General features: G+C 58.6%; 2 protein-coding genes across 17 annotated transcripts in view; one reads left to right on the plus strand and one right to left on the minus strand.

The window, feature by feature from the left end:
• Window positions 1-500: 500 nt before the first annotated feature.
• On the minus strand, window positions 501-13,650 carry DNAAF8 (dynein axonemal assembly factor 8). 14 transcript variants are annotated; one of them, XM_051836171.2, is made up of 9 exons: window positions 13,178-13,395; window positions 12,631-12,783; window positions 11,201-11,340; window positions 9,604-10,110; window positions 7,040-7,157; window positions 5,905-6,046; window positions 5,121-5,261; window positions 4,638-4,748; window positions 501-559 (listed from the first exon to the last, which is right to left on the minus strand). In XM_051836171.2, the coding sequence occupies exons 2-9, from the start codon at window positions 12,752-12,754 to the stop codon at window positions 541-543; spliced, it is 1,302 nt and encodes a 433-aa protein (XP_051692131.2). In that variant the 5' UTR covers window positions 12,755-12,783; window positions 13,178-13,395; the 3' UTR covers window positions 501-540. The 14 variants fall into 14 exon arrangements, with proteins under 14 accessions (XP_051692131.2, XP_069920105.1, XP_051692128.2 ...); XM_051836168.2 differs by lacking the exon at window positions 501-559 and adding an exon at window positions 2,005-3,180 and having other exon boundaries at window positions 9,604-10,107; XM_051836167.2 differs by lacking the exon at window positions 501-559 and adding an exon at window positions 2,005-3,180 and having other exon boundaries at window positions 13,210-13,393.
• Window positions 13,651-13,869: 219 nt separating this feature from the next.
• The window catches only part of ANKS3 (ankyrin repeat and sterile alpha motif domain containing 3), a 29,830-nt gene continuing 19,927 nt past the window's right edge, over window positions 13,870-23,772 (plus strand). The window contains exons 1-5 of one of the 3 annotated variants that reach the window (XM_051836161.2): window positions 13,870-14,027; window positions 16,991-17,162; window positions 19,406-19,604; window positions 19,772-19,893; window positions 22,082-22,163. In XM_051836161.2, the coding sequence (XP_051692121.1) occupies window positions 16,993-17,162; window positions 19,406-19,604; window positions 19,772-19,893; window positions 22,082-22,163 (573 nt within the window). In that variant the 5' untranslated portion in view covers window positions 13,870-14,027; window positions 16,991-16,992. Of the gene's footprint in view, window positions 14,028-14,094; window positions 14,444-16,990; window positions 17,163-19,405; window positions 19,605-19,699; window positions 19,894-22,081; window positions 22,164-23,772 lie in introns of those variants that run through there. The other 2 variants (XM_051836162.2, XM_051836163.2) reach the window with 2 other exon arrangements.

The raw sequence follows: 23,772 nt of genomic DNA on the forward strand, positions 1-23,772 counted from the left end.
TTTCCACACTGGCTGTGGGAGCGCTCGTGGGGCATGTGGAACCCAGCCACATGTGGCCAAGCCACGCTCTCGTGGCCAGCCAAGAGCCCACCCACCTCCCCCTCCCCCGACCGGGGCTGCAGGAGCTGCATGTGGAGCGGCCTGGTTGGCTCCTGCCACAGAGCTGTCCCCTGCTTAGCCATGCCAGGCTAGGGGGCTCCTCCCATGGGCCCTGTGCTCACACCTCCATGCTTTGTGCCCAGCGGCTCGGTGGGTCCTCAGGTGCTGCTGCTCCTCTCCCCCGCGAGGCTGCCATCATTCCCTCAGCTGATGTGGAGGGTGCAGGGTGCAGGCGCCATGGGCTGTGATGTCATCCTGAGTAGTTCGGTGATGCAGGTGTCATGGTTATTTTATAGGCGGATGGGGGAACTGAGGCACTGGGAGTGATGAGCACCTCGCCTGGGTGGCAGAGCTGGCTTGGGACTCAGGTTGCCTTGAAGACACTGATTGACAGGCAGAGGTGAACTTGGAACACAGTTTATTTTTTGTTTGTGAAACATTCTAAATGAACTTTGTAGCACTGAAAGGGGCAGAAATGGGAGAAAATAGGGTTACAGGAAAAAAAAAAAAGTTGCTGGAGTGGAGGCTGCACTGCCCAACAAAGCCTTGCCCCAAGCCACACGTGGCCAGGCCTGGAGAGGGCAAGGCAGGCCCCTGTGGCCTTGGTGAGGTTGGTCTGGCATTTGTCCTCTAAGGAAAACACGCTTCCCTGTTGGTCGTGGGGCTGGCACTGGGATCTCCAGGGCCAGATGAAGGGGGTACTGGAGAGGAGTCATGGCCCCACTCTTGGCCACGTTTGGCTGGGGTTGGTTTGATGTTGCTGCTGGCGGAGGCTGGGCGGGCCTATCTTGCATGGCAGGACTTGGTGCAGAGACCCCTGCCCAGCCTTGGCATGGCAGCCAGTAGCGCCCCAGCTGAACACGGGAACATCTGGCCCAGTGCTGAGTGCCCCGTTGTGCTGCATGAGCCCATGGTATGTGGAGCCCTTGGTGTGTAGAGTCCATGGTGTGTAGGGCCCATGGTGTGTAGGAGCCCATGGTGTGTAGGGCCCGTGGTGTGTAGGGCCCGTGGTGTGTAGGGCCCGTGGTGTGTGGAGCCCGTGGTGTGTAGGAGCCCGTGGTGTGTAGGGCCCGTGGTGTGTAGGGCCCGTGGTGTGTAGGAGCCCGTGGTGTGTAGGGCCCTGTGGTGTGTAGGGCCCGTGGTGTGTAGGGCCCGTGGTGTGTAGGGCCCGTGGTGTGTAGAGCCCTGTGGTGTGTAGGGCCCGTGGTGTGTAGGGCCCGTGGTGTGTAGAGCCCTGTGGTGTGTAGGGCCCGTGGTGTGTAGGGCCCGTGGTGTGTAGAGCCCTGTGGTGTGTAGGGCCCGTGGTGTGTAGGGCCCGTGGTGTGTAGAGCCCTGTGGTGTGTAGGGCCCGTGGTGTGTAGGGCCCGTGGTGTGTAGAGCCCTGTGGTGTGTAGGGCCCGTGGTGTGTAGGGCCCGTGGTGTGTAGGGCCCGTGGTGTGTAGAGCCCTGTGGTGTGTAGGGCCCGTGGTGTGTAGGAGCCCGTGGTGTGTAGGGCCCGTGGTGTGTAGGGCCCGTGGTGTGTAGGAGCCCGTGGTGTGTAGGGCCCTGTGGTGTGTAGGGCCCGTGGTGTGTAGGGCCCGTGGTGTGTAGGGCCCGTGGTGTGTAGAGCCCTGTGGTGTGTAGGGCCCGTGGTGTGTAGGGCCCGTGGTGTGTAGAGCCCTGTGGTGTGTAGGGCCCGTGGTGTGTAGGGCCCGTGGTGTGTAGGGCCCGTGGTGTGTAGAGCCCTGTGGTGTGTAGGGCCCGTGGTGTGTAGGGCCCGTGGTGTGTAGAGCCCTGTGGTGTGTAGGGCCCGTGGTGTGTAGGGCCCGTGGTGTGTAGGGCCCTGTGGTGTGTAGGGCCCGTGGTGTGTAGGGCCCGTGGTGTGTAGGGCCCTGTGGTGTGTAGGGCCCGTGGTGTGTAGGGCCCGTGGTGTGTAGAGCCCTGTGGTGTGTAGGGCCCGTGGTGTGTAGGGCCCGTGGTGTGTAGAGCCCTGTGGTGTGTAGGGCCTGAGATGACACTGATTGCTCTGCTCTCCCCACGGGGCAGGGGGGCGGGAGGCAGCATCCTGGAGACTGGTGGCAAGAGAATGCAGGTGCCTCAGGCCAGGGCTCCTGCCTGTTGGGACACGCACGCCTGGGGGCAGGAGGCTGGAGGATCGAGCTCCAGGGTAACGGGCCTGAGGGGCCTCGGCCTGGGGAGCCAGCGGCCCCTCTCCCTGGTTATCTGGTTAGTGACAAGGTGTGAGTGTTCACAGCTGGGAGGCCCTGTCACCGGTGTGCCTTTGTACTTGGGTTAAAAGAAGAAAACCAAGGAGCAGGCAATTTCCGCTGCCGCCTCCATTTCAAGCAGCCCTCGGTGTGCACGTGCGCAGCCTCACTGAGAACACAGAGGAGCAGGGCCCCGGAACCAGAGCATCAGGCTGAGGAGGGCGCTCAGCTTCCCTGAGAGAAAGACCTTGTGCGACAGAAGGAACAGGCGCCCGTCACAGCAAAGGGGAGGGAGTGGACAAAGGAGGAGAGGCCCCGTGGTCCCAGCACCAGCAGCCACCTCGTCCTCTCCGTCCTGTCTGGTAGGAGATCAGTGCCATTTTGCTCCAGGGTTGTAGTTGTGCTTTGCGTATACATCTCTGTTTGCATCTTTGCTCTAAGTGCAGGCAGTGTCACGCCTGAATTCTAACGGAGGGCTGAGTGACAGGCCAAGTGAGGGTCCCTGCCCCACTGAGGTACCCGCTGATGCAGGCGTGTGGACAGAGGGTGGACCAGGCCTGGTTCCATGGAAAGACTGCCTACTTTCTTCTCAGACCCCGGTACCACATCCATCTATGGTTGACCCAGAGGAGGCACCAGTGCCTCCCTGGCTGTCCCTGGCCCTAGAGGGTCTCCCAGGGCCCTGGGACGTCCCCCTGGGGGTGTGGCCTGAGCGCTCTGTACCTCAGGCCAGAGTTTCACATGTTGTTTCCTGCCAGTTCCCGATCCAGCTGAGTCTTCAGGGGCCTGGGCCTTCTGCCCGTGGCAGCCGTCGCTGGCAGGCGGCCCAGGCTGAGCCGCCCCCTTCCGGAATGCCCTGAGCTGCTGGAGAAGCTGACTCTTCCCGGTGCAGGCCCTGTGATGGGGTAAACCCAGGTGCTTTCAGCTCCCATTAAATAAGGGAGTGACTGAGGCACGGCTGCGGGGCTGTGCTCGGGAACCGGGGAGGGGTGTGTGTGTGTGTGTGTGTGTGTGTGTGTGTGTGTGTGTGTGTGCCTGCCTGATGCTCCTGGCTTCCCACCCTGCTCAGCTCAGTGGGTGCAGCAAGACCTTGTCACGTGGGGGCCCGAACACTCTCACCTCCCACCCAAGAGGAAAGGCAACCCCACCATCCACCTTCCTGATTCCACTTCCAAATTTGGGTTTAAGCTGGTTACAGATCTGATTGAGGGGCCAGTGTGTGGCATAGCAAGTTAAGCTGCTGCTTGCGACGCTGGCATTCCATGTAGGAGCGCTGATTTGAGACCTGTGCCCCACTTCTGATACAGCTTTCCGTGTCTAGGAAAGCTGCAGAAGACGGCCCAAGTACTAGGGCCACTGTCACCCACGTGGGAGACCAGGAAGGATTTCCTGGCTCCTGGCTTTGGCCTGGCCATTGCTGCTATTTGGGGAATGAACCAATGAGTGCAATATCTCTCTCTGCCTCTCCTTCTCGTCTGTTGTTCTTTCAAAAAATAAACTGTTGCCTTTCAAAAAATAAATAAATTGATGGATAATTCTAGAAAGGAATATAAAGACCAAACATGATTTCAGCTACCCAATGATGTGGGGCAGTCAGCACCCAGTCAGCACGGGAGGGGATATTCCAGAGGTCCCACAGCCTGGACCATCCAGACAGCTGCCGCCTGCTCATACTTCTGTGTGCTGCCTCGACTTACTGGGGGCAGGAACTAAGAATCCCCCCCTTTCGCAATGGCACAGTGATTTGCAGCAGGTCCCCACGGGGTAAGAGAAAGCAGCAGCCTGGATCATTTGATCGCATAGCAGGTGCTCAGTGTGCCTGCCGCTGGGAGCTGGAGCTTGCCTGGCGTACCACAGCCCCGACCGCCAGGAGATGCTGAGAGCGGCCCTGGGTAGTCACGTGCCTGCAGCGTGGCAGAGGCTTCCCACGGGAGGCCTGCTGGACACTCCTCAGCCCGCACCCTCGTGCTTTTCCTGTAATGACCCCCCCCCCACTAGGGGAGGAGCAGACCCTCACGCTCCCCAGAGGAGCCACAGGCTTTGCCGTGCTGCAGGTGTTGTGATCCTTCTCTGCCGGGCCCAGACCTGGGCACCCTCCTTCACCCAGGCCTCTCCTCACTGCCTGGCAGCCCTCCCCTCCACCCACCCTGCTCCTCCTCTCAGTAGCAGGAGAGCTGCTTTTCAGAGAGAAGGGGGACTGAGCCCTCCTCAGGAGTGGGCTAGGGTAGCCTCGAGGGTGTCCTGCGGCCAGGCCCCACCTCTTGGACCAGTGCCGCCCTCTCTAGGGTGCAAGACCTAGAGCCAGGTGGGCAGAGAGGGAACATTCCACAGTAGCAGGACGCCCCTGGTTACCTGAGCCCCTGGGAGGAAGGAGATGCCCTGTCCGCAGGGCCCTGCTGGTCTCCCAGAGCTGCCGTCTCCTCCTCCTCCTCCTCCTCGCTGTCAGACGAGCTGTGGCTGGAGCTGGGGAGGAGAGGACATGAGTTTACTAGATGTGCCTCAGCCACCAGCCGGGCCCAGCTGCCACCAGACTTGAGCCACCCTGGTATCCCAGGGCAGGGAGCGTGGCAGGCGCCAAAACCAAAGGGCTTTGGGACTTCCTGCCAAGTGGTGGAGCAGGGTGTAGAGTGATGGCATCAGTCTACACGAAGTTTCCATAGAGCTCGGCCTGAGAGCGTCTGCCCTCTGCGTCCCTCCCCACAGGTGACCAAGTGAGGCCCAGGTCATGACCCCATAATGCCCCAGGCTTTCACAAGGCCTTTTCTTCCCAGGAGGCACTGCGGGATGCCTCCTGAGGCCAGCCGGCAAGTGCCAGGCGGTCACTGCTCCCTGCACCTTTCTGGGGACCGGGGGTGGCCTGCTGGCTCCGTCTGCCGCAGATCGATGAAGATGGTAGGAGGCTCCATCTTCAGCCTCATGCCCTCGGCTGCCTTCTGGCCCGGCTCAGCCTGGAAGCCTGGCTTTGTCAGAGCACACCTGAGAAATTAAGTGAGTACATTAAGCTATTCCCTCACACCGGCCACACTTCAAGGGTCCAGTGCAGGTCTGGCCATGTCTGCTGGGTACTGCTGGTTGCCAGGCACAGAAACGCACTCCCAGCTAGCTCAGTGTAAAGGGGACTTCATTGGCTCAGATTCTAGAAGACAGTGGAGCCACTGAAGCGCAGGAAGTGCAGGGGTCCACCGGGCCCCACCTCCACCCCTCCTCACTGCAGCGCCTCTTTCCTACAGCCCCTCCACCCCTGCAGAGACTGCAGAGTCCCAAGGAAGGCTCTGATTGGGCGGACTGAATCACAAGCCCAGGGTTGGACCAATCAGCGGTGTCCAGAGGGGCAGGGTCATGTGGTAACCCTTCTGCTCCCAGGGAGGCCCTGGGGATAGGATTTTGGGCAAGATCCGGTGCTTTGGGGCTGGAGTTCTAGCCCTGGTTTTTAGGGCTGAGGAGAGTCAGAGCCTCTGGGCTTCAGTTCTCCCTTCTATAAGCTGGGGGATAATAGGACCGTCTGCCTGCAAGAGAGACCCAGTGAGAAATGCACACCAGGCAGCTGACCCACAGCAGCCCGAGGTGCTCGACCACTGACGGGTCCCAGACAGCCCGGGCCTCAGCTGGCCAGTCCCACCTGCTTCCAGCCTCCTGCTCCTCGACTTCCTGGGGAGTGTGGGCAGGCACCCTCCGGGCAGAGGTGGAGGCTGTGGCCTGGCAGGCACTCAGCAGGGCCAGCTGCTCCATGAGCTCGTCCTCGTCTCTCCACACCGTGTGCCCTGGGGGTCACCAGAGAGGAGGCTGCTAAGTGGGCACTCAGCGCTCTACTGACCCAGACTCTTGAGCCTCAGGACCCCCTGGGTTTCCTCGTGGGCTCACTCGCACCCTTGCCCCAGCCCTCTCGACTCAGCCCTCGATAGGGACTTGGGCTCGGGCTCTGCAGGGCTGAGGGAGCGGCAGGCATCTTTGTGAGCAGGAGCCACCTCCTCCCTGCCGGGAGCCACTCTGCACAGTAAGTCCTGAGCCCCTTCAAGGGGCTCATCTCAGGCTTTCCGGCTGCTTCCATGCGCTGAGCCGTGTCTTTCCACACTCCAGGTGTCTCGTGGCGACCCCTGCTGCCCTGCGCTGCACAGCATCCTGGGGGACTGACTCAGCTCACTGCTTCTGAGCTGGACGGTTTCCCCGTGCTCACAGCTTTAGGCAACGATGCTTCAGGTAGTCTCGAATACACATTTTTAGCTGCTAGGGTGCGTGTGTGTGCTTAGGGAAGATTTCCCAAGTGGAACAGCTTGAGTCTGGGTTGTATGCCTTTAAAATGGAAAAGATTCTGCCTCACTGCCTCCGTGAAGGGGGTCCACTCCCCACACACCTGCCTTAGGGGAGGGTCTGGCCCTCCACACCTGCTGTGAGGCCTGAGTTAGAAACACAGCTCTGGGGAGCGGCAGAGCCCCTGCTCCAGCCCCTGCAAGGCGGCAGTGCAGATGAAATGACATCCTTGACCTCCGTTCAGCAGGGTCATGGGAGCAGCTGTGGAAAGCAGTGTGGGGGCAGGAGAGGGAGGAAAGCCAAGGAGGCAGGGGCCACGCGTGTGTTCAGCGAGTGAAGTCTGTCAAGGACTGGCAGCAGGTGTGTGCACCTGTGTCCAGACAGCGAGGGGTCGAGCAGGCAGAGAGCAAATGTGTGGCGTGGCCGCAGGGCTGGTCAGCCCCACCCCGTGGCCCTGCGTCAGGGAGGCCCTGGAGGGAGCGACTCCTGAGGATTCCCGGTCAGACCTTGGTGTCGGAAGAGGTCAGCCGCCCACCATGCCGTTCCAGGTATGCGGTTTCCCTGGGTGTCCTCTGGCCCTGCCAGGCTCTGGAGGACGTAATCCAAATCCCACTCTTCCAGTTGCTGAAAGAACGAGAGCAGCGGTTACAGGGCTGTGGCAGGGAGGCCCACGTGCCTGTGGTCCCCGCAGCGGGGACCGGGGGGGGGGGGCACCAGTCAAGGCTCAGGTGCCTGCCCTCACCACAGATAACAGACTGAGCCTATCACAAAGGTGGACCTGTGTTTCTTGCCACCTCTTTCCTACGCCTCCTTTGGGTAATACCTTTGTTTGTAGTGCAGAGATGTTTGACCGGAAAGAAACCCATGTCATTACAAAAACTGTTCAGGTTCCGACAAGCACAGACTCTTTGGGGGTTAAAACATCCTGCTCTTTTAAGAAACAAGTTGTGCGGGCCAGCACTGTGGCACAGTGGGCTAAGCCTCCACCTGCAGTGCTGGCATCCCATATGGATGCCTGTTCGAGTCCCAGCTGCTCCTCTTCGATCCAGCTCTCTGCTGTGGCCTGGGAAAGCAGTAGAGGATGGCCCGAGTCCTTGGGCCCCTGCACCCGCGTGGGAGACCCGGAGGAAGCTCCAGGCTCCTGCCTTCGTATCAGCTGAACCAGCAGATGGAAGATTTTTCTGTCTCTCCTTCTCTCTGTTGCTCTACCTCTCAAATAAGCAAACAAAATCTTGAAAATAAAAAGTTGTTCAGGGCCAGCACAGCAGGTTAGGCCGCCGCCTGTGATGCTAGAATCCCATATGGACGCCGGTTTGTGTCCCTGCTGCTCTACTTCTGATCCAAGTCCCTGCTAATGTGCCTGGGAAAGCAGTAGAAGGTGGCCCAAGCGCTTGGGCCCCTGCCACCCATGTGGGAGAATAGAAGCTCCTAGCTCCTGGCTTTGGCCTGGCCCAGCCTGGGCTGTTGTGGCCACCTGGGGAGTGAACCAGTGGATGGAAGATAATCTCTGTCTGTGTATGTCTCTCTCTTTCTGTAACTTTATCAAATAAGTAAATCTTAAAAAAAGAAAAGAAAAAGAAGCAAGTTGTCCTGGGCAGGAGCTCAGGCTGGAGGGTGTGATGAGGGAGGGAGGAGTTATTCAAGAGGGAGTGTTTGTTATGTGTGACCTTTGTCTGCAGCCCTGGGGTGAGGAAAAATCCAAGTTGTCAGGGCTGAGCAGAACTGAAAGAACGGTTTAGTTAAACAGTAAATTAAGAGACTCTGTGGGGACCTCAGTGCCAGTTCTCTGTAGATTGTTAAGAAAAATTACCCAAGGGGTAGCACTGTGGCACAGAGTTAAGCTGCCACTTGTGACGCTGGTATCTCATATCGGGGTGCTGGTTCAAGCCCCAGATGCCCCACTTCCAATTCAGCTCCCTGTTAATGTGCCTGCGGAGGCGGAGGAAGATGGGCCCCTGCCACCTCTGTGGGAGATCAAGGATGGAGTTCCAGACTCCTGGCTTTGGCCTGGTCCAAACCTGGGTGTTGCTTCCTTTTGGGGAATGAGCCAGTGGGTGGAAGATTCTTCTGTCTCTTCCTTTCTCTGTCACCGTGCCTTTCAAATAAATAAACTACGCCTTTAAAAATGACTTCCAAGTAAATGAATCTTTTTTGAAAAAGGAACCTGAAATGTGTCCATAGGACTCAGGGTGGAATGGGGTTCCGGGAGACGCTGCCTGCCCAGGGAGGGTACCTTGGTTTACACATCTGAGCGGGCCCACCTGTTTCACCTGTGACCTGGGTGAGGGCTTCTCTCTGTCCTGGCCAGAAAGGCAGCAGTCCCCCACACGGACAGAATGCAAATCTCTCCTGACCTCGGCACACTGGCTGCTTCTCTCACTGACACGCTAAAGCCAGCATGAGCAGGTGGTCTGAGCTGGGCCAGGATGAGGGCTTTCCCCGGTTGCCCGTGTTTATCAGCATGTGCTTGGGACTGGTCTCCTGTTTTCTCTCTTTTTTTTTTTTTTTTTTTTGACAGGCAGAGTGGAGAGTGAGAGAGAGAGACAGAGAGAAAGGTCTTCCTTTGCCGTTGGTTCACCCTCCAATGGCCGCCGCGGCCGGCGCACCACGCTGATCCGAAGGCAGGAGCCAGGTGCTTCTCCTGGTCTCCCATGGGGTGCAGGGCCCAAGCACTTGGGCCATCCTCCACTGCACTCCCGGGCCACAGCAGAGAGCTGGCCTGGAAGAGGGGCAACCGGGACAGAATCCGGCGCCCCGACCGGGACTAGAACCCGGTGTGCTGGCGCCGCAAGGCGGAGGATTAGCCTAGTGAGCCGTGGCGCCGGCCTCCTGTTTTCTCTTAAGGCTGGGATCTGCTCACTCTTCTGCATTCTCATGAACTCTGATTGGAGGATGAGCTCCTTGCTGGGGCCACCCCCACCCCCACTGAGACTGGCTGCTTGCCCTGGTGGACCTGGGACCCTGGGCCTTGGGTCCCAAGCAGGCCAGCTGGTTCCAGCCCCAGTGCACTGGGAAGGCGGCCCTGCTGCAGGCGCAGGTCTGAGGAAGCGGGGCAGCAGGGGGCGCTTACCTGGAGCGAGAGCACCAGCGGTCCTTGCTGATCCCCTACAGGAGGAACCTGTGGCTGGGGACCTGACTTTGCAGCCTGGCAGGGCGCCCCCTTGGCCCAGCTTTGGTCACTGCAGGCCGGGTCCTGGGTGTCCCGGGTCACTTTCTGGAGTATGTCCTCCTCAATCATCTTCCTCCTGGCCCGTCGGAGGGCCCTGCGGCTTGCAGGGTCTGGAGGTGCAGTGCTGGGGGGCTCTGTCTCTCGGCCTCCTTCTTGGAGGGGGAGGGTGGCTTCTCCCTGTGGAGCCCAGAGGGGACTCTGGGACCCTGTGGTGTTCAAAGACTTGCTCCCAAGGTCACCTTCCAGCCTTATGGGGGTCTCTGTGGCTGTCCTGGGAAGACAGCTGATCTCACCATGGCTCGCAAAAGGTGGGCTGGGGCCCCTTCCTTTCCCAGCGGCTGAATCCTCCATCCGTGTTGTCCATCCACTCCCAGGCTGCGTGGCCAGTTCCACAGGCACCAGAAGCTGCTATCGAGGAAACAGACAGCCTCAGCTCACATCCTCAAAACAAGTACATTAGGGCTTTTTTGTTTTCATGCTCCGATAAACACATAACGTAAAAATGTCCATTGTATGCTAAGTGCACAATTCAGTGACTCTGACACAGCCAACGCCACTATTTCCAAAATGTGATTCATTCCTCCAAACAGAAACTGCTTGTCAGCAGCCCCTCCCCAGCACAAATTAAAGAAAACAGAAAAGCTGCACACAAGAGTGGCCAGAGTGAGCTGCAGGAATGAAGACCGTGAAATGGCCCTGTGGGCATCGTTCTGCCTGGCCCAGCGCAGGCTTCTTGTTGCCCTGGGGTTATTTCAGATCTGCTCACAGGCCTGGCTGGGCCAGTGAGTGATGGGGAGTTGATTGGTTCCCAGCCCCAAGCACCTGCTTAGCTGTGCTGGGCAGATGTGAGCTGAGGGAAGGCCCCCAGCCCCCCACCTTGGCAGGAGGCTACAGTGCTATGGTTTTTCCACAGCAAACAGGAGACTTCCCCACAACACATCTAGGAGAGCTGACCGGGTCTGACGGGTTGGGGCCTGCCCAGCGATGAAAGCTGATGGCTGGGTTCCATTTCAAAGGCGGCTGTTGGTTGCCAGCATCAAACCATTAACCCTCGATGGAGTTCCTGATCGTCCCTGAGGCCCTGGGAAATGGGGGCACAGGAGATGGGAAACAGCTCTGGGGTGCGGGAGTATGCGGGCATTCGGTAATCAACTTCCTGGCTCATTTGCTTGGGTGTTCATGGGATCAACACCTTCTTCCTTTGGGACTCCTCACGGTAAGTGCCAGCAATGCAGCACACACACAGGGAGCGCCTGCTGCGTGCCAGCCGAGCCAGAGGGGCGGGCATTAGCAACCAGAGAGCTTAGGGCAGGAGGGGCAAGTGGGTGGGCCAGGGGCAAAGTCAAACAGAAAATCAGGTCCCCGGAAGGCAGATGCGTGGCAATTAGGTGTTGGGCTCTGGAGAGGCCAGGTGGTGGTCTGACCCATCTCAGAGTCCCACTGCTGTGTAGGGTCTCCTCCAAGCCCAGGTGATGCCCCAGAACCTCTGCCCGCGGACCTCGGGAGGAGGCCCTTCAGCAAGGCCCCAGGCCCCAGACTCGACGCCACCGGCCCCATCCTCAGCCAGTTCCTCCGAAAGGTCCGGAATCAGGATGCTTTCCTTTCGCTGGAAGACGAACAACTCCTCTTCCCCGCTGTCTGACTGTGGACAAACGAGGGTTCCTGGATTATAGAGCAGAGGCAGAGCCACAGGGCCCCAGTGTCCCCTCCCCACCCGTCCGGCCCAGCCCTGCTGCCGGAGAACCTGGGGAGATCCCATGCCCTCTGCAAGGGCCAAGGACTTAGCAGTGGGTGCAGCTGCACCACCGCATGGCACCTGCCGCTCCTGAGCCCAGCATACAGCAGGCGCTGCATGAGGTGGTAGCCACGTGGTCTCGAGCCATCATTCTTGAACGATTAAATGTGTTTATTTTTTAAAATGCAACCAAACTTTTAAAAATGTTTATTTCTTTGCACCTAATAGAAAAGCACAGTTAGAGCAAGAGAGAGCGATGTCTTCCATTTGCTGGTTCATTCCTCAAATGCCTGCAGCAGCCAGGGCTGGGCCAGGTGCAAGCCAGGAGTCTGGAACTCTGTCCAGACTGGGCAAGGGCCCAGGCACTTAAGCCATCATCTGTTGCCCTCCCATAATGCCCCGGCAGGAAGGTGGATGGGCAGTGGAGCAGGTGGGCCTTGGACGGGCACTTGGATGTGGGACTCGGATGCCGCAAGTGTGGCTTAACCAGATGCGCCATGCCCGCCTCCACTCACTGCTTTTTTGGAGCCTGAGTGACCTCTCTAGAAGGGAAGGGCCTTATGCTGGTCTGCCCACCTAGGAGCGAGAGACTGGGCGCCGAGTGCTGGGGTCACGGTGCCCCTCAGCCTCGCCGTGCCCTGGACAGCCCCTCGAGTCCCAGGAACTGCTGCGTGCGTCTGCAGGTCCCACATAAGATCCAAGCCCAGCTCATTACTTTTCCAGCCCTTGCTCTGTATGCCCACGGCCAGGCCGTGTGCAGAGGAGCCGGTGGTCAGTGTGCCATTGGCGGCAGCGATGTCCAGGCCTACCCTGGTGCTTGTAGCCACTGGTGCTCAGCATCCTCAGGGCCACCCCAGTGACCCAGCCCACGGCTAGGGAACCCCTCGAGGGCTCTCATGAGGCCCTGGGGTGGTCCCCACTCTAGGTGGGAGCCCTGGCCCCATGCTGGCCCAACGGAGAGCTGGGGCCAGCACAGCAGGAGATCAAGCTGACCCGGGTGCAGGTCGGGGGCACCAGTAGGTGTTTCTAGGAAGGAGGAACCCGGAGACACAGCTTGAGACACGGCCCCAGGATTTAAAGTGACCTGAAAACCAAGTCCACGGGTCCGGGGGCAAGCCTGCGGCGCGGATCCCCCCCGGGAGCTGATCCTGCCTCACGCGTGTCCCAGGCCCGGGAGGAAAGCCCTTGCTCACCGAGGAGGAGTCCAGAGAAGGGAGCTGGTCCTTGACGGCCTGGAGGATGGCGTCCCAGGGGGAGCCCGGTGAGGGCGCCAGGTGTCTGTCTGTGGAGGCCATGGGGGCCCAGGCTCACTGACATTCTCTCAGTGTGGTCTCATGGCAGGGGCCCTGCGGAGCGCACGGGGGTGAGGTGCGAGGGGGCGGGGTGGGAGAGCAACACAGACTCCCGGACCTCAGAGCCGGGTGCCATGTGTGCGCCCACCCGTGTGTAACAGGTGGAGGCTGCACAGAGCATCCTGGGCGTGAGTGCACTCTCTACAGGTGGTATAGACATGTAACGATCTGTGTACACGTTGTGTACGTGGACATGCACACGAGGGGCATGCCGTTTCGGAACCGGGGTTCTGCTTGGCAAGTCGGGCGCACAGGCGAGGCCACCACAGGGGTGAGGAGGGCCAGCACCGGCTGCGGTGCGTGGACAAGCGTGGACAAGCGGGACGGGCAGGGGAGGGTGGAGGGGAGGGCACGCCCAGCGGCTCAGAGGAATGGGAAAGGCCCCGACCTGCCTGCGGGGAATCTGCGGTGAGCACGGACCGGAGCCTAAAGCGGGGCGCTCCGGATCCCGGTCCGGTTGCAGGTCCGCTTCTGGGCGGCGGCCCGTTAGCCCCGCCCCCCTGCCGCGAGGCGGCCGGTTGCTGTGGTAACCAGACGCCAACAGACTCGGGAACTGGGGTGGGGGGCGGGATTGTAAATCCTAAAGCTGGGGATCAGGACGGCCTTTTGCCCTTTCTCCTCCCTCTCCCGGCCCGTTCCCCGCGTCCCGCCCAGTTCCCGACACAGCTGCGGGAGGCCCGAGGCCACTCACGTCGGGTCCGCCTCCACTTCCCCTCCCTGCGCGGTCCTGACAGTGTCCGGCGCGTCACTCTGGTTCGCCCCCTCGAGTCGCAGCGCAACTACTGAGGCTGATGGCCGCCTCGGGACTCCCCCCTCGCGGACCCTTGGGTCACTGGACAGCTAACCACGCTCCCCTGCCCCGACGCCCCCACCTTCCCTCAGGACTTGGCGCCGCCTGCCTCTCCTGCAACATGATTGGTTCTCTCCTCAGTGGGGGGCGGGGAAAGGTGGGCTCTCCGTGCTCATTGGCTGCTCCGTGCGCCACACGGCGAGCTGGGTGAGCTGACCGGAAGGTCTGGGTGAGCGAGGGGCGGATACTACAGAACACGGGAGCTGGCCCGGCGTGGGCTCCACGAGTGTCCCGGCGTGCTCCGCGCCCCCGGGAACCACTTCCGGGGCGGGAGTCGGGCCGCGGGAACCGGGCTCTGTGGCGGCGGCCGGCGCCGGGGGCGGCGGCCAGGCGAGCGGACGCGGCGGCGGAGGCCCGAGCGCGGCCCGGGGCCTGAGGCCCAGCTCAGGTAGGCTCGGCACTTGCTGCCCTGCCCCGGTTTGCCGCGCGCCTGGAGCGCTCAGCCCCGGCCGCCGCCGCGGAGGGGTGGGGCGAACACGCCGGCGGCATCGGGGCCGTCTGTGGCGGCAGGTGCTCGGCTGGTCGGCCCGGGAGCGAGCCCCGGCCGCGACAGACCGACCCGCTGTGGTCGTGGGAGTGAGAGTCTTACCGGGAGGACCAGGAGCTGGCAGTGTACCGGGTGGACAGCGGGGAAGCCGGAGCGAGCACGGGGAGGGCCCGTCCTCAGGGCTGCCGTCTGGAGAGTTCTGGACGCGCCGTGCCAGGGCACCCTGGTGGGGTGGCAGGTGAAGGAAGGCGCCGGAGCTCCCTCGTCCCTGGGCCCACCTTCTCCTGCCCCCGGCCCCTCAGCGCTTTGGGGTGTCAGTAAGTGGAGGGAGACAGCGGGGCCACCAGGGGCGAGGGTTTTTTGTCTTGTTTAATATTTTATGATGTATTTATTTGAAGGGCAGAGTCACAGGGAGGGAGGAGGGTAGAGTGGAGAGAGCGAGAGTGAGCGAGAGTGAGAGCGAGTGAGCCTCCATCCTCCATCCCTTGTTGACTCCCCAAATGGCCGCAACCGCCAGAGCTGGGCTGATCCCAGCCGGGAGCCTCCTCCAGGCCCCCCACGTGGGTGCAGGGGCCCAAGCACGTGGGCCATCTGCCACTGCTTTCCCAGGCCACAGCAGAGAGCTGGATCGGAAGTGGAGCAGCCGGGACTCGAACCAGCGCCCGCATGGGATGCTGACACCACAGGTGACGGGCCTGCCAGTGCCGCTGCAGTGCTGGCCCCAGACTTGGAAGGAGGAGAGACGAGCCCAGAGCAGGCTGGAGGGATGGGTCGGCTCCCAGCCTGTTTGATTCTGAGCCGTGCTCTGCTGGCCAGGAGGGCTCTGGGTGCCGATGCTCCCCTGCGAAGGGAGGGCCGTGTGTGCCTGGGCTCTGCCTGCCCCTCATTACCTACCTACTGCCCGTCACGCTGACGGATGCTCTTGCCAAGGCCCTGCAAAGTCTCTGTCCCTGAGACCGCTGGCTTGTTTGTTGTTTGGCCATTGGGGCTGTCACCAGTACTAGGAAGACTGCCTGGCAGCTTAAAAAAAAAAAAAAAAAAAAACATGGGGGAGAGAGAGAGACACAGAGAGAGAGAGACACCTGGAGCGAGACCTCTCCTCCACTGGTTCGCTCCCCAAATGCCCAGCAGCTGGGGTTGGGCCAGGCTGAACTGAGAGCCCAGAAGGCGACCTGAGCCCCATCGCAGGCTGACCGCTGCCTCCAGGAAGTGCTTCTCTGACGCAGAGGCAGCCTTCTCTGGAGAGCTGCGGCCACACGGCCCCTTCAGCCTGCTTTCCTTCTTCCCATTCTGTGCTTGCTCCTGCCACTCCTGGGCCGAAGGATTCTGCTAGGAAGCTGTTGGTGTGGCCTTGATTTGGGGAGGTTTCCCAGACTGAACGGCTGTCACGGTGCCGTGACTGGGGTTGTCCTGTCTTGGGGAACATGTCTCCTCCAGGGTGCCGGCCTGTAATGTTCCCCCATCTCTCCCACTTTCAAGGGGTGTGTGGACACATTCCTGTCCAACTGCACTCTCAGTCCCATCCCGGTCTCTGTGGTGGGGACCTGCTTTCCATTAAAAAAAAAAAAAAAGTTTATATTTAAGATTTACTCACAGTAAAATCTGTCTTGGTGTTTAGGTCTGTGAGATTTGAAAATTACATAGTTCCAGGTCCCCCACTACCAAGTTAAAGAATGGGTCTGTCTCTTCCAGCCTTCCCTCTGGGTTTTTTGTTTGTTTGTTTGTTTGTTTGTTTAAGATTATTTATTTGAGAGGCAGAGTTAGAGACAGAGAGAGTTAGAGACAGAGAGAAAGATGTTCCATCGGCTGGTTCACTCCCCGAATGGCTGCAGCAGCCAGAGCTGGGCTGCTAGGAAGCCAGGAGCTGCTGCTTCTTCTGGGTCTGCTGTAGGGGTGCAGGGGCCAAGGACTTGGGCATCTTCCACTGCTTTCCCAGGCCACAGCAGAGAGCTGGATCAAAGAGGAGCAGCCAGGACTCAAACCAGCACCCATATGGGTTGCCAGCGCCACAGGCGGAGGCTTAACCTACTACACCACAGTGCCGCCCCCTCCCCCAATTCCCTCTTGCTGCGCTTTGTAGTCTCTCGGCCCTGCCCTTTGGTACTGGTGACCTGGCCTCTAACCCTGGAGTTTTACCTTTCCCAGAATGCATCACAAATGGAATTACTCCACAAGCAACCTGTTGAGTGGCTTCTTCCGTTAGCCTGGTGCATTTCAGAGCCATTCATGGACGGTGCACTTCAGCTCTTGGCTTCTTGCGTTGCTGGTGGCACTCCCTGTGTGGGTGTCGTGGGTGTCGGTTCTCCTGTGTGTTTTGACAGATTCCTCCCTGTGGGTGTGACAGTGGCCCCCAGCGTCAGCTCTTGTTTCTGCTGTCCACGTTAGGCGATGAAGAACTGGGGATTGGAGCTGCTTAGCTGCAGGACTGTTTTGGTCTCACCCCAAGTCCAGGGTTCTTTCCCGCACAGCCAGGCACTGATCCAATCAGATGACCCCGTTAGCATTTTTTTCTCTGCCCATCTAAGAGGCTGTCAGGGTCCTGGAGCTCTGGACAGTTCCCTTCCAGAGATTGGGGCCTGTCGGTCAGTGAAGGCCAGCATCCTGTGGTCAGTGAGGCGCTGTGTGTGCTCCTGTCTGTCTGGTCGGAAGCCCCTGTGCCGTGTGCGTGACTGAGTTGCCCTCGCTGTGACTGTTTAGTGATGGGACGAGAGAAGGTGTCTGTGTCAGTCCGGGATTGACTGCGGCGGGTGTCCCTTTGATAGGGTAGGGTCGTAGCAGCCTGCCACTGGTGGGAGTGTAACTGCCCGGTTCACTCCCTGGAACAACCCAGAAGCAAAGAGCTAACCCCTGGCCTCCCTCCACAGAGATGTCCGAGCTCAGCGATGAGGCCAGTGAGCCGGAACTCCTGGACCGCAGCCTGTCCATGTGGCACGGGCCAGGTGCGCAGGTCAGCCGCGAGGAACTGGACGTGCCCTTGGATCTTCACACAGCTGCGTCCATCGGCCAGTACGAGGTAGTGAAGGAGTGTGTGCAGAGGTAAGAGGCCTGTGGAGATGCTCCCTCGACTCTTTGATGGACTAGCATCTCAGCCGCTGCAGACCCCGCTCCGTGGGGCCTGGCACACAGGCGTGGGCACTGAGTCCTTGGGGGTCGGTCCGCCCTGCCCTTCCCAGGCAGCTGTCCGTGGTGACTGACGCTGGGGCAGTTTTGTTACTTTTAGGAAGACAAAGATGGTTTAAACTTTGGTCTTAATTTTTTTTTTTTTTTTTTTTTTTTTTTTTTTTTTTTTGACAGGCAGAGTGGACAGTGAGAGAGAGACAGAGAGAAAGGTCTTCCTTTTGCCATTGGTTCACCCTCCAATGGCCGCCAGGGCCGGCGCGCTGCGGCCGGCGCACCGCGCTGATCCGATGGCAGGAGCCAGGAGCCAGGTGCTTTTCCTGGTCTCCCATGGGGTGCAGGGCCCAAGCACCTGGGCCATCCTCCACTGCACTCCCTGGCCACAGCAGAGAGCTGGCCTGGAAGAGGGGCAACCGGGACAGAATCCGGCGCCCCGACCAGGACTAGAACCCGGTGTGCTGGCGCCGCTAGGTGGAGGATTAGCCTAGTGAGCCGCGGCGCCGGCTGGTCTTAGTTTATTAACATTAATTTACAATATATTTTAACCAGAGTAATTTTGTGGTTTTCACTGATTGTAGAAATGCTAGAAAACAAGTCAAGATGGAAAGGAGTGGCCTGAGCCTTATTTCCCGAGGGGTTCATTTTAGCCCCAGGGCCCTCTCCCCTCTGGGGTCTGCCATAGTGGCGAGAAGCTGGGCGCCGCTGCCCTCAGGAGGATGGCTCCTGGCCCCACTGCTCACCTACCGGTTCTTGTAACCTGTGTGTGAATATTACGTCCCAGCACAATGGAAAGCCCGCGGCAGGGCCCGTGCTGTGTCTTGCTCATAGCGCATTGTGATATTAACCGAATTTTTGGAGGAGGGTTTGTCTCCTCTCCTGCACCCCCTTGTGTTTCACCATGCTTTCTGCTTCCCATTCCTCATGTGATAACTTAGGACCTCTGTCCCCACTCCCGTGAGCCTTGTGGAAGTCCCAGGTCTTGGGTTCCAAGTCGCTTAATCGGTCACAGGCACTGGGTGGGAAAGGGGAGTTTTGGTACTGCTTTGCCAGGTGGCCTTAGCGTGTGTGGTCAGCACCTCCTCACAGGTGGTCAAGCGTAGTTCCAACGGCTCCACGGGGGAGGAGGGAGTGTTGCTGTCCGCCTGGGATTTGCACACTGGCTAGATGGAGGCTTGCTCACAGGAAGCCCAGGCTGGGTAGGATTGGAGGGGAATCTGGCCGAGCGGGAGGCGTGAGAGCCCCTGAGAGCTGCTTTGCTGAGGTGCTGGCTCTGCCCTCTGCACGTGGAGCTGAGCTACATACAGGAAGAGGGGCCCTGGGGTGAGGAGACAGCTCCCAGTGGACCCCAGGGGCAGCTCCGTGCAGCTCTCCAGACCAGTGGATGCCACTGTAGACCTTCTAAGATGGAGAAGCTCAGTAGGATAAGCTTGACTCATGAATACGGGAGAGGCCCAGATGCGTGGGCACTGGAGCCATGCGCTGTGGAAGCGGAAGGCCTGCGGGGCGTCAGCTGGTCTTGGGGGTCGTCTAACATGGGGCCCCCATATCCAGCTCCACACTCTGGCCTGGGATGCTCATACTGCTTTTCCTGTGGGAAAACGTCTTTTCAGATTTGTAAAGGAAATCAGTGGGAAATGTTGTGTTCTTTGGCCACAGATGTTCCAGAATCTTTGTGCAGAAACCAGCTGCAATGGGGCTTGGCCTCCTGCTGAGCCCCTTCCTCTTACTCACTGCTCTGGGTGGGGGTGGGGGCAGGGTGCCTCGACCCCAGTGCTGTTGAGTGTTGAGGTCAGGGCTGTCCTGTGCGCTGTGGGATGCTGGCTGCCACCTGCTCTGTGCCAGTAGCTCTTCCCTCCCCAGCTGCGATAACCAGCGATATCTCTAGACTCTGCCAGATGATCTCTGGCTGAGGACCGTCTGTTGTTGGTGTGAAAGAGGAGAGACGGAAAAGGCAGAAGGGAGACGGGCTAAGGATGTGGCAGAGGCAGGCGAACGGGCAGCTGGAGACAGTCCCCTGCCTGTCTTCCCTGATCGAGGTGATCTGTGAATCACAGAGTGTCTGCTTCCTATCAGCCTGTCCCATGCCGCCTGGCCTGGCCCCCAGGGGTGGACCCCATGTCTGAGACAACAGGGCGTGTCTAGCATATCTTGTGTTTGTTTAGGAGAGAGTTAGATTTGAATAAGAAGAATGGTGGTGGCTGGACCCCGCTGATGTATGCCTCCTACATTGGACACGATACCATCGTGCACCTGCTGCTCGAGGCGGGGGTGAGTGTGAATGTGCCGACCCCAGAAGGGCAGACTCCACTGATGCTGGCCTCCAGCTGCGGCAATGAGAGCATCGCCTACTTTCTCCTCCAGGTGAGCTAGAGGGCCCCCCAGCCGCCCTGACAGAAGCTGAAGCGCCGCAGGCCGTGTGTGCGTGTGTGCTTGTGTAATCACTTCCGTTGTTTCAGCTAACGGCCTGGAGGCCGCCTGCCCGCGCAGAGGAGATGAGGCCATAACCAGCATTCTGTGTTCTCTTGAAGCAAGGGGCGGAACTCGAGATGAAAGACATTCAGGGCTGGACTGCCCTCTTCCACTGCACCAGTGCTGGGCACCAGCAGATGGTCAAGTTCCTCTTGGACAGCGGAGCTAATGCCAATGTCAGGTGATGACCACATCTTCAGTGACCACGGGATGGGCCTGGGTCTGGAGTGACTAAGGAGGGCAGCCGTAGAGACGGCAGAAGAGAGCTCGGGGCCACCCCACCCTGATGAGTCGTCCTCCGTGTGGCTTCCCAGACGCGGAACTCTCCTCTCAGCTGTGGGTAACGTGGGGTGCGTCCCTTTAGGTGCCGTGAGCCTCATGTTCTGTATGTGAGAGCTGAGGACCGTATCACCCCTGTCGTAGGTGTTAGGAAGTCCACGTTTTATTGCACGCCACGGGCCTGTGGTAGAGAGTGACGTTTATAAGTCCTATGTTGAGTGTCAATTCCTTTCTCTTGCATGTTGTATATGTCAGGTGAGCTGGTGCTTTGAAAGCAATAGGGATGGGGCCGGCACTGTGGTGCAGCGGGTTAAAGCCCCAGCCTGCAACGCCAGCATCCCATATGGGTGCCAGTTCAAGTTCCAGCTGCTCTGCTTGCAATCCAGCTCTCTGCTGTGGCCTGGGGGAGCAGTGGAAGATGGCCAAGTCCTTGGGCTCTGCACCCACATGGGGGACCTGGAAGACGCTCCTGGCTTCGGGTCAGCTCAGCTCTGGCTGTTGCAGCCATCTGGGGAGTGAACCAGTGGGTGGAAGACACCTCTGTCTCTCTCACTCTCACTCTGCATCTCTCTGTAACTGTCTTTGAAATAAATAAAATTAATCTTTAAAAAAGAAAAAGAAAGAAAACAATCGTGAGTTTCCTAAGCTGGAAGTAGTGTTGCTGTCTAAGCACGTCATGGTGATAATCCAGTTTAAACCAGCAGGTGCCGACCCAGCATCCACCCGATGGGGCCTCTAGTTTATGTGATCTGTTGTAAGGCATGCCGTCACTGTGGATGCCAGAGAGACAGACACACGGATGGAAAGAAAGGAAGAAACAAAGAACGTGCTGCGAGTAAACATTCTAATCGTTGATTTTGAGACCCATTCTGTCCTCAGAGATATCAAAATGAAAAATGTCTTAGAATGAATTATCAGGGCTACTGTCCTTTATTTATTGAAAATTAGGGGGCCGGTGCTGTGGTGCAGTGGGTTAAAGCCCTAGTGTGCGGCACCGGCATCCCTTTGGGCGCTAGTTCAAGTCCCGGCTGCTCCACTTCCGATCTGGCTCTCTGCTGTTGCCTGGGAGGGTAGTGGAAGATGGCCCGAGTCCTTGGGCCTCTGTGCCTGTGTGGGAGACCCAGAACAAGTTCCTGGCTCCTGGCTTTGGATCAGCTCAGCTCCAGCCATTGCAGCTGTTTGGGGAGTGAACCAGCGGATGGAAGTCATATCTCTCTCCCCGCCCCCCCCCGCCCCCCCCCCGGGGCTCTACCTCTCTTTCAAGTAAATAAAATAAATCTTAAAAAAAAAAAGAGAGAGAGAGAGAGAGAAAACTAGAGGAAGAAAGAAAGAGAACTTTGATTCTTTCATTCAGTGGTTCACTCTCCAAGTGGCTGCAACAGCCAGGTCTGGGCCAGGCTGACGCCAGGAGCCCGGAATTCCACCAGGATCTCTCACATGGGTGGTAGGGGCTCAAGCACTTGGGCCATCTTCTGCTGCCTTCCCAGGCACATTAACAGGAAATTGGATTGAAAATGGAGCAGCCAGGAATCAAACCAGTGCTGCTATGGTATGGGGTGCTGGTGTTGCAAGCAGCGGCTTAGCCCACGGCACCTCAGTGCTGGATCGGTTCCTGTCTTGAAGACAATAACAAAGCAAGTCAGCGTTAAGAAGCACCCTTAGGACACCGCGGAGTTAATGATAACCAGGCACAAGAAATAAGCTTCAGGCAGTAAGCATGGTGGAGACAGAACCCAGGAGTGCTTTGGGGGGCTACTGAACAGGAAACCTGGGATTTGGGAAAATGGATGGGAGATACCAGCTGTCTGTGAGCAGGGAGCTGCCGTCTGAGAGGAAGGAGTAGAGATTTAGCAGCTAGCCAGTTGCAGTAGCCTGGAAGAAAGGAAGATTGGTCTTTGGGACAAAAAGTCCAGTGCTGGGGCTGGACGCCAGGGGAGTTAGCGTGTCCGTCTTTGTCAGTCTCAGGGGAGACGCACAGACAGGCTGAGCTCTGCTCCCGATGGTGACTCACGTGCTGGCTTGGCTTTGCATTCGGCAGGCTGCTGCTGCTGCCACTCCTCGCTCTAACCTGACTGTGGCCTGCCTTACAGGGAGCCCGTGTACGGATTCACCCCTTTGATGGAGGCGGCTGCTGCTGGCCATGAGATAATCGTGCAGTATTTTCTGAACCACGTAAGTGCCCCGATCGCCGGTGTATGTGTGGGCAAGTGAGGGGTCGGCGCTGGACGTCAGCCGCCGCAGGACCTCGCTGTGCTCGGAAATGGCCGCCCTTGCCCGACTTGTCCACCTCACCGATGCCTGTGGATGCCGGGTTTGCTGGCGCACAGGAATTGAGTGGAAACAGACACTCCTGTAATGATTTAGAAAATGCCGTTTTACAGGCATGGAGAAATAGTAAGTGAAACTCACAGTCCCATCACTTAGGAAGACTGCATTGAGGAGGCAGAGGGGCAGAGACGTGCTCCCCGGGGTACGGACTCCGCTCTGAGACTTCCCCTTGCTGTGTGGGCGGCGTCTGAGGCACCGACAGACCAGTTTGTTTGTTTGACATAATGGGATTCTGTGTGTGTTTGCTTTGTGATTTTTGACCTTCTGCAGTATTCTACAATCTATGACATATTTAGATGTCTCAGTAGAAATTGAGGTTTGTGACGGTTCACAGTCAGAAACGGTGCTTTAGGAAATACCTCTTTTCCACGCCGCTTTCACATACTTGCAATGGTTTGTGTATTTTATTTCTACGAGAGGGTTTGCTGGTGCTCGTAGTTTTAATTTAATAGGTCCTACAGATACAGAAAGAACAGTGACAAGATGGGCAAAGGATTTGTATACCAAAGACAGGATACAGACGGGGCCAGGCTTCAGCCTGGCAGTTAAGACACCACTGTCCCATACCCGAGCAGCTGGCTGTGACCCTTGCCTGTGCTTCCTGCTGAAGGGGACTTTGGGAGGCAGTGAGGATGACTCAGGTGGTTCCTGCCGCCCACCTGGGAGACCTGGGTTGAGTTCCTGGCTTCCAACTTCCAACGGCTCATCCCTGGCCGTTGCCAGTATTTGGGCAGTGAACCGGTGAATGAGAATTTTTTTTCTCTGACTTTCAAGTAAATACATTTCTAAGAAAGTTAAACAAACTGACAAAAAAAAGAAGGTATACAGATGGCCAGTAAGAACATGAAAAAATGGCTGACATCATTAGCTATCAGGAAGACACAAATCAAAACCAGTAGGATGCTTGTCATAGTGAGTGTTGTGAGGATGCCCTCCTGTCTGCTGACGGGATGCCCGGTGATGCAGACGCTGTGAGAACGGCTGGCAGCTCTCCACACAGGTCAGGCCGCAGGACCTTCATTTCCACTCCTGGATATATGCCCCAGAGAAATGCTGACACATTGAGAGACGCTTGTACACGAATACCCATCGCTGTATTATTCAGAGTGGCCACAAAGGAAACAGCCCAGCTCTCTGTCATGAGTGAAAGAAGTGTGTGTGTGTGTAGCTGCACTTTCCGCAGCCACACTGAAGAAGAACCATGGACACCTGCTGCAGCGTGGCTGAGCGTGCAGTGCCGAGTGAGCCAGGCACTTGTGGGAGGGAAAGTACATGAGGCTTACCTAGGTCTGGGGAGATGGGGAGAGTGGGGGGGGTGGCGGCTGCAGGAGACGGGGTTTCTTTGAAGGCAGATAACAACGTTCTAGGGGCTGGCATCGTGGAACACGGGTTAAGCCGCTGCTTTCAGTGCCACTGGTTTGAGTCCTGGAGGCTCTGCTTTTTTAAAGCTTTT

The sequence above is a fragment of the Oryctolagus cuniculus genome, chromosome 19 (assembly GCF_964237555.1).
Source record: "Oryctolagus cuniculus chromosome 19, mOryCun1.1, whole genome shotgun sequence".
In the NCBI taxonomy this organism is placed as follows: domain Eukaryota; kingdom Metazoa; phylum Chordata; class Mammalia; order Lagomorpha; family Leporidae; genus Oryctolagus; species Oryctolagus cuniculus.

Coding starts and splice junctions, on each gene's coding strand:
- DNAAF8 (XM_051836167.2), bottom strand. CDS start 12,754: ATGTCAGTGAGCCTGGGCCCCCATGGCCTCCACAGACAGACACCTGGC. Junction 11,341..12,630: donor CTTCTCTGGACTCCTCCTCG/GTGAGCAAGGGC, acceptor GTCCACAGTCAG/ACAGCGGGGAAGAGGAGTTG. Junction 3,181..4,637: donor CCTTCCTCCCAGGGGCTCAG/GTAACCAGGGGC, acceptor ACCCCATCACAG/GGCCTGCACCGGGAAGAGTC.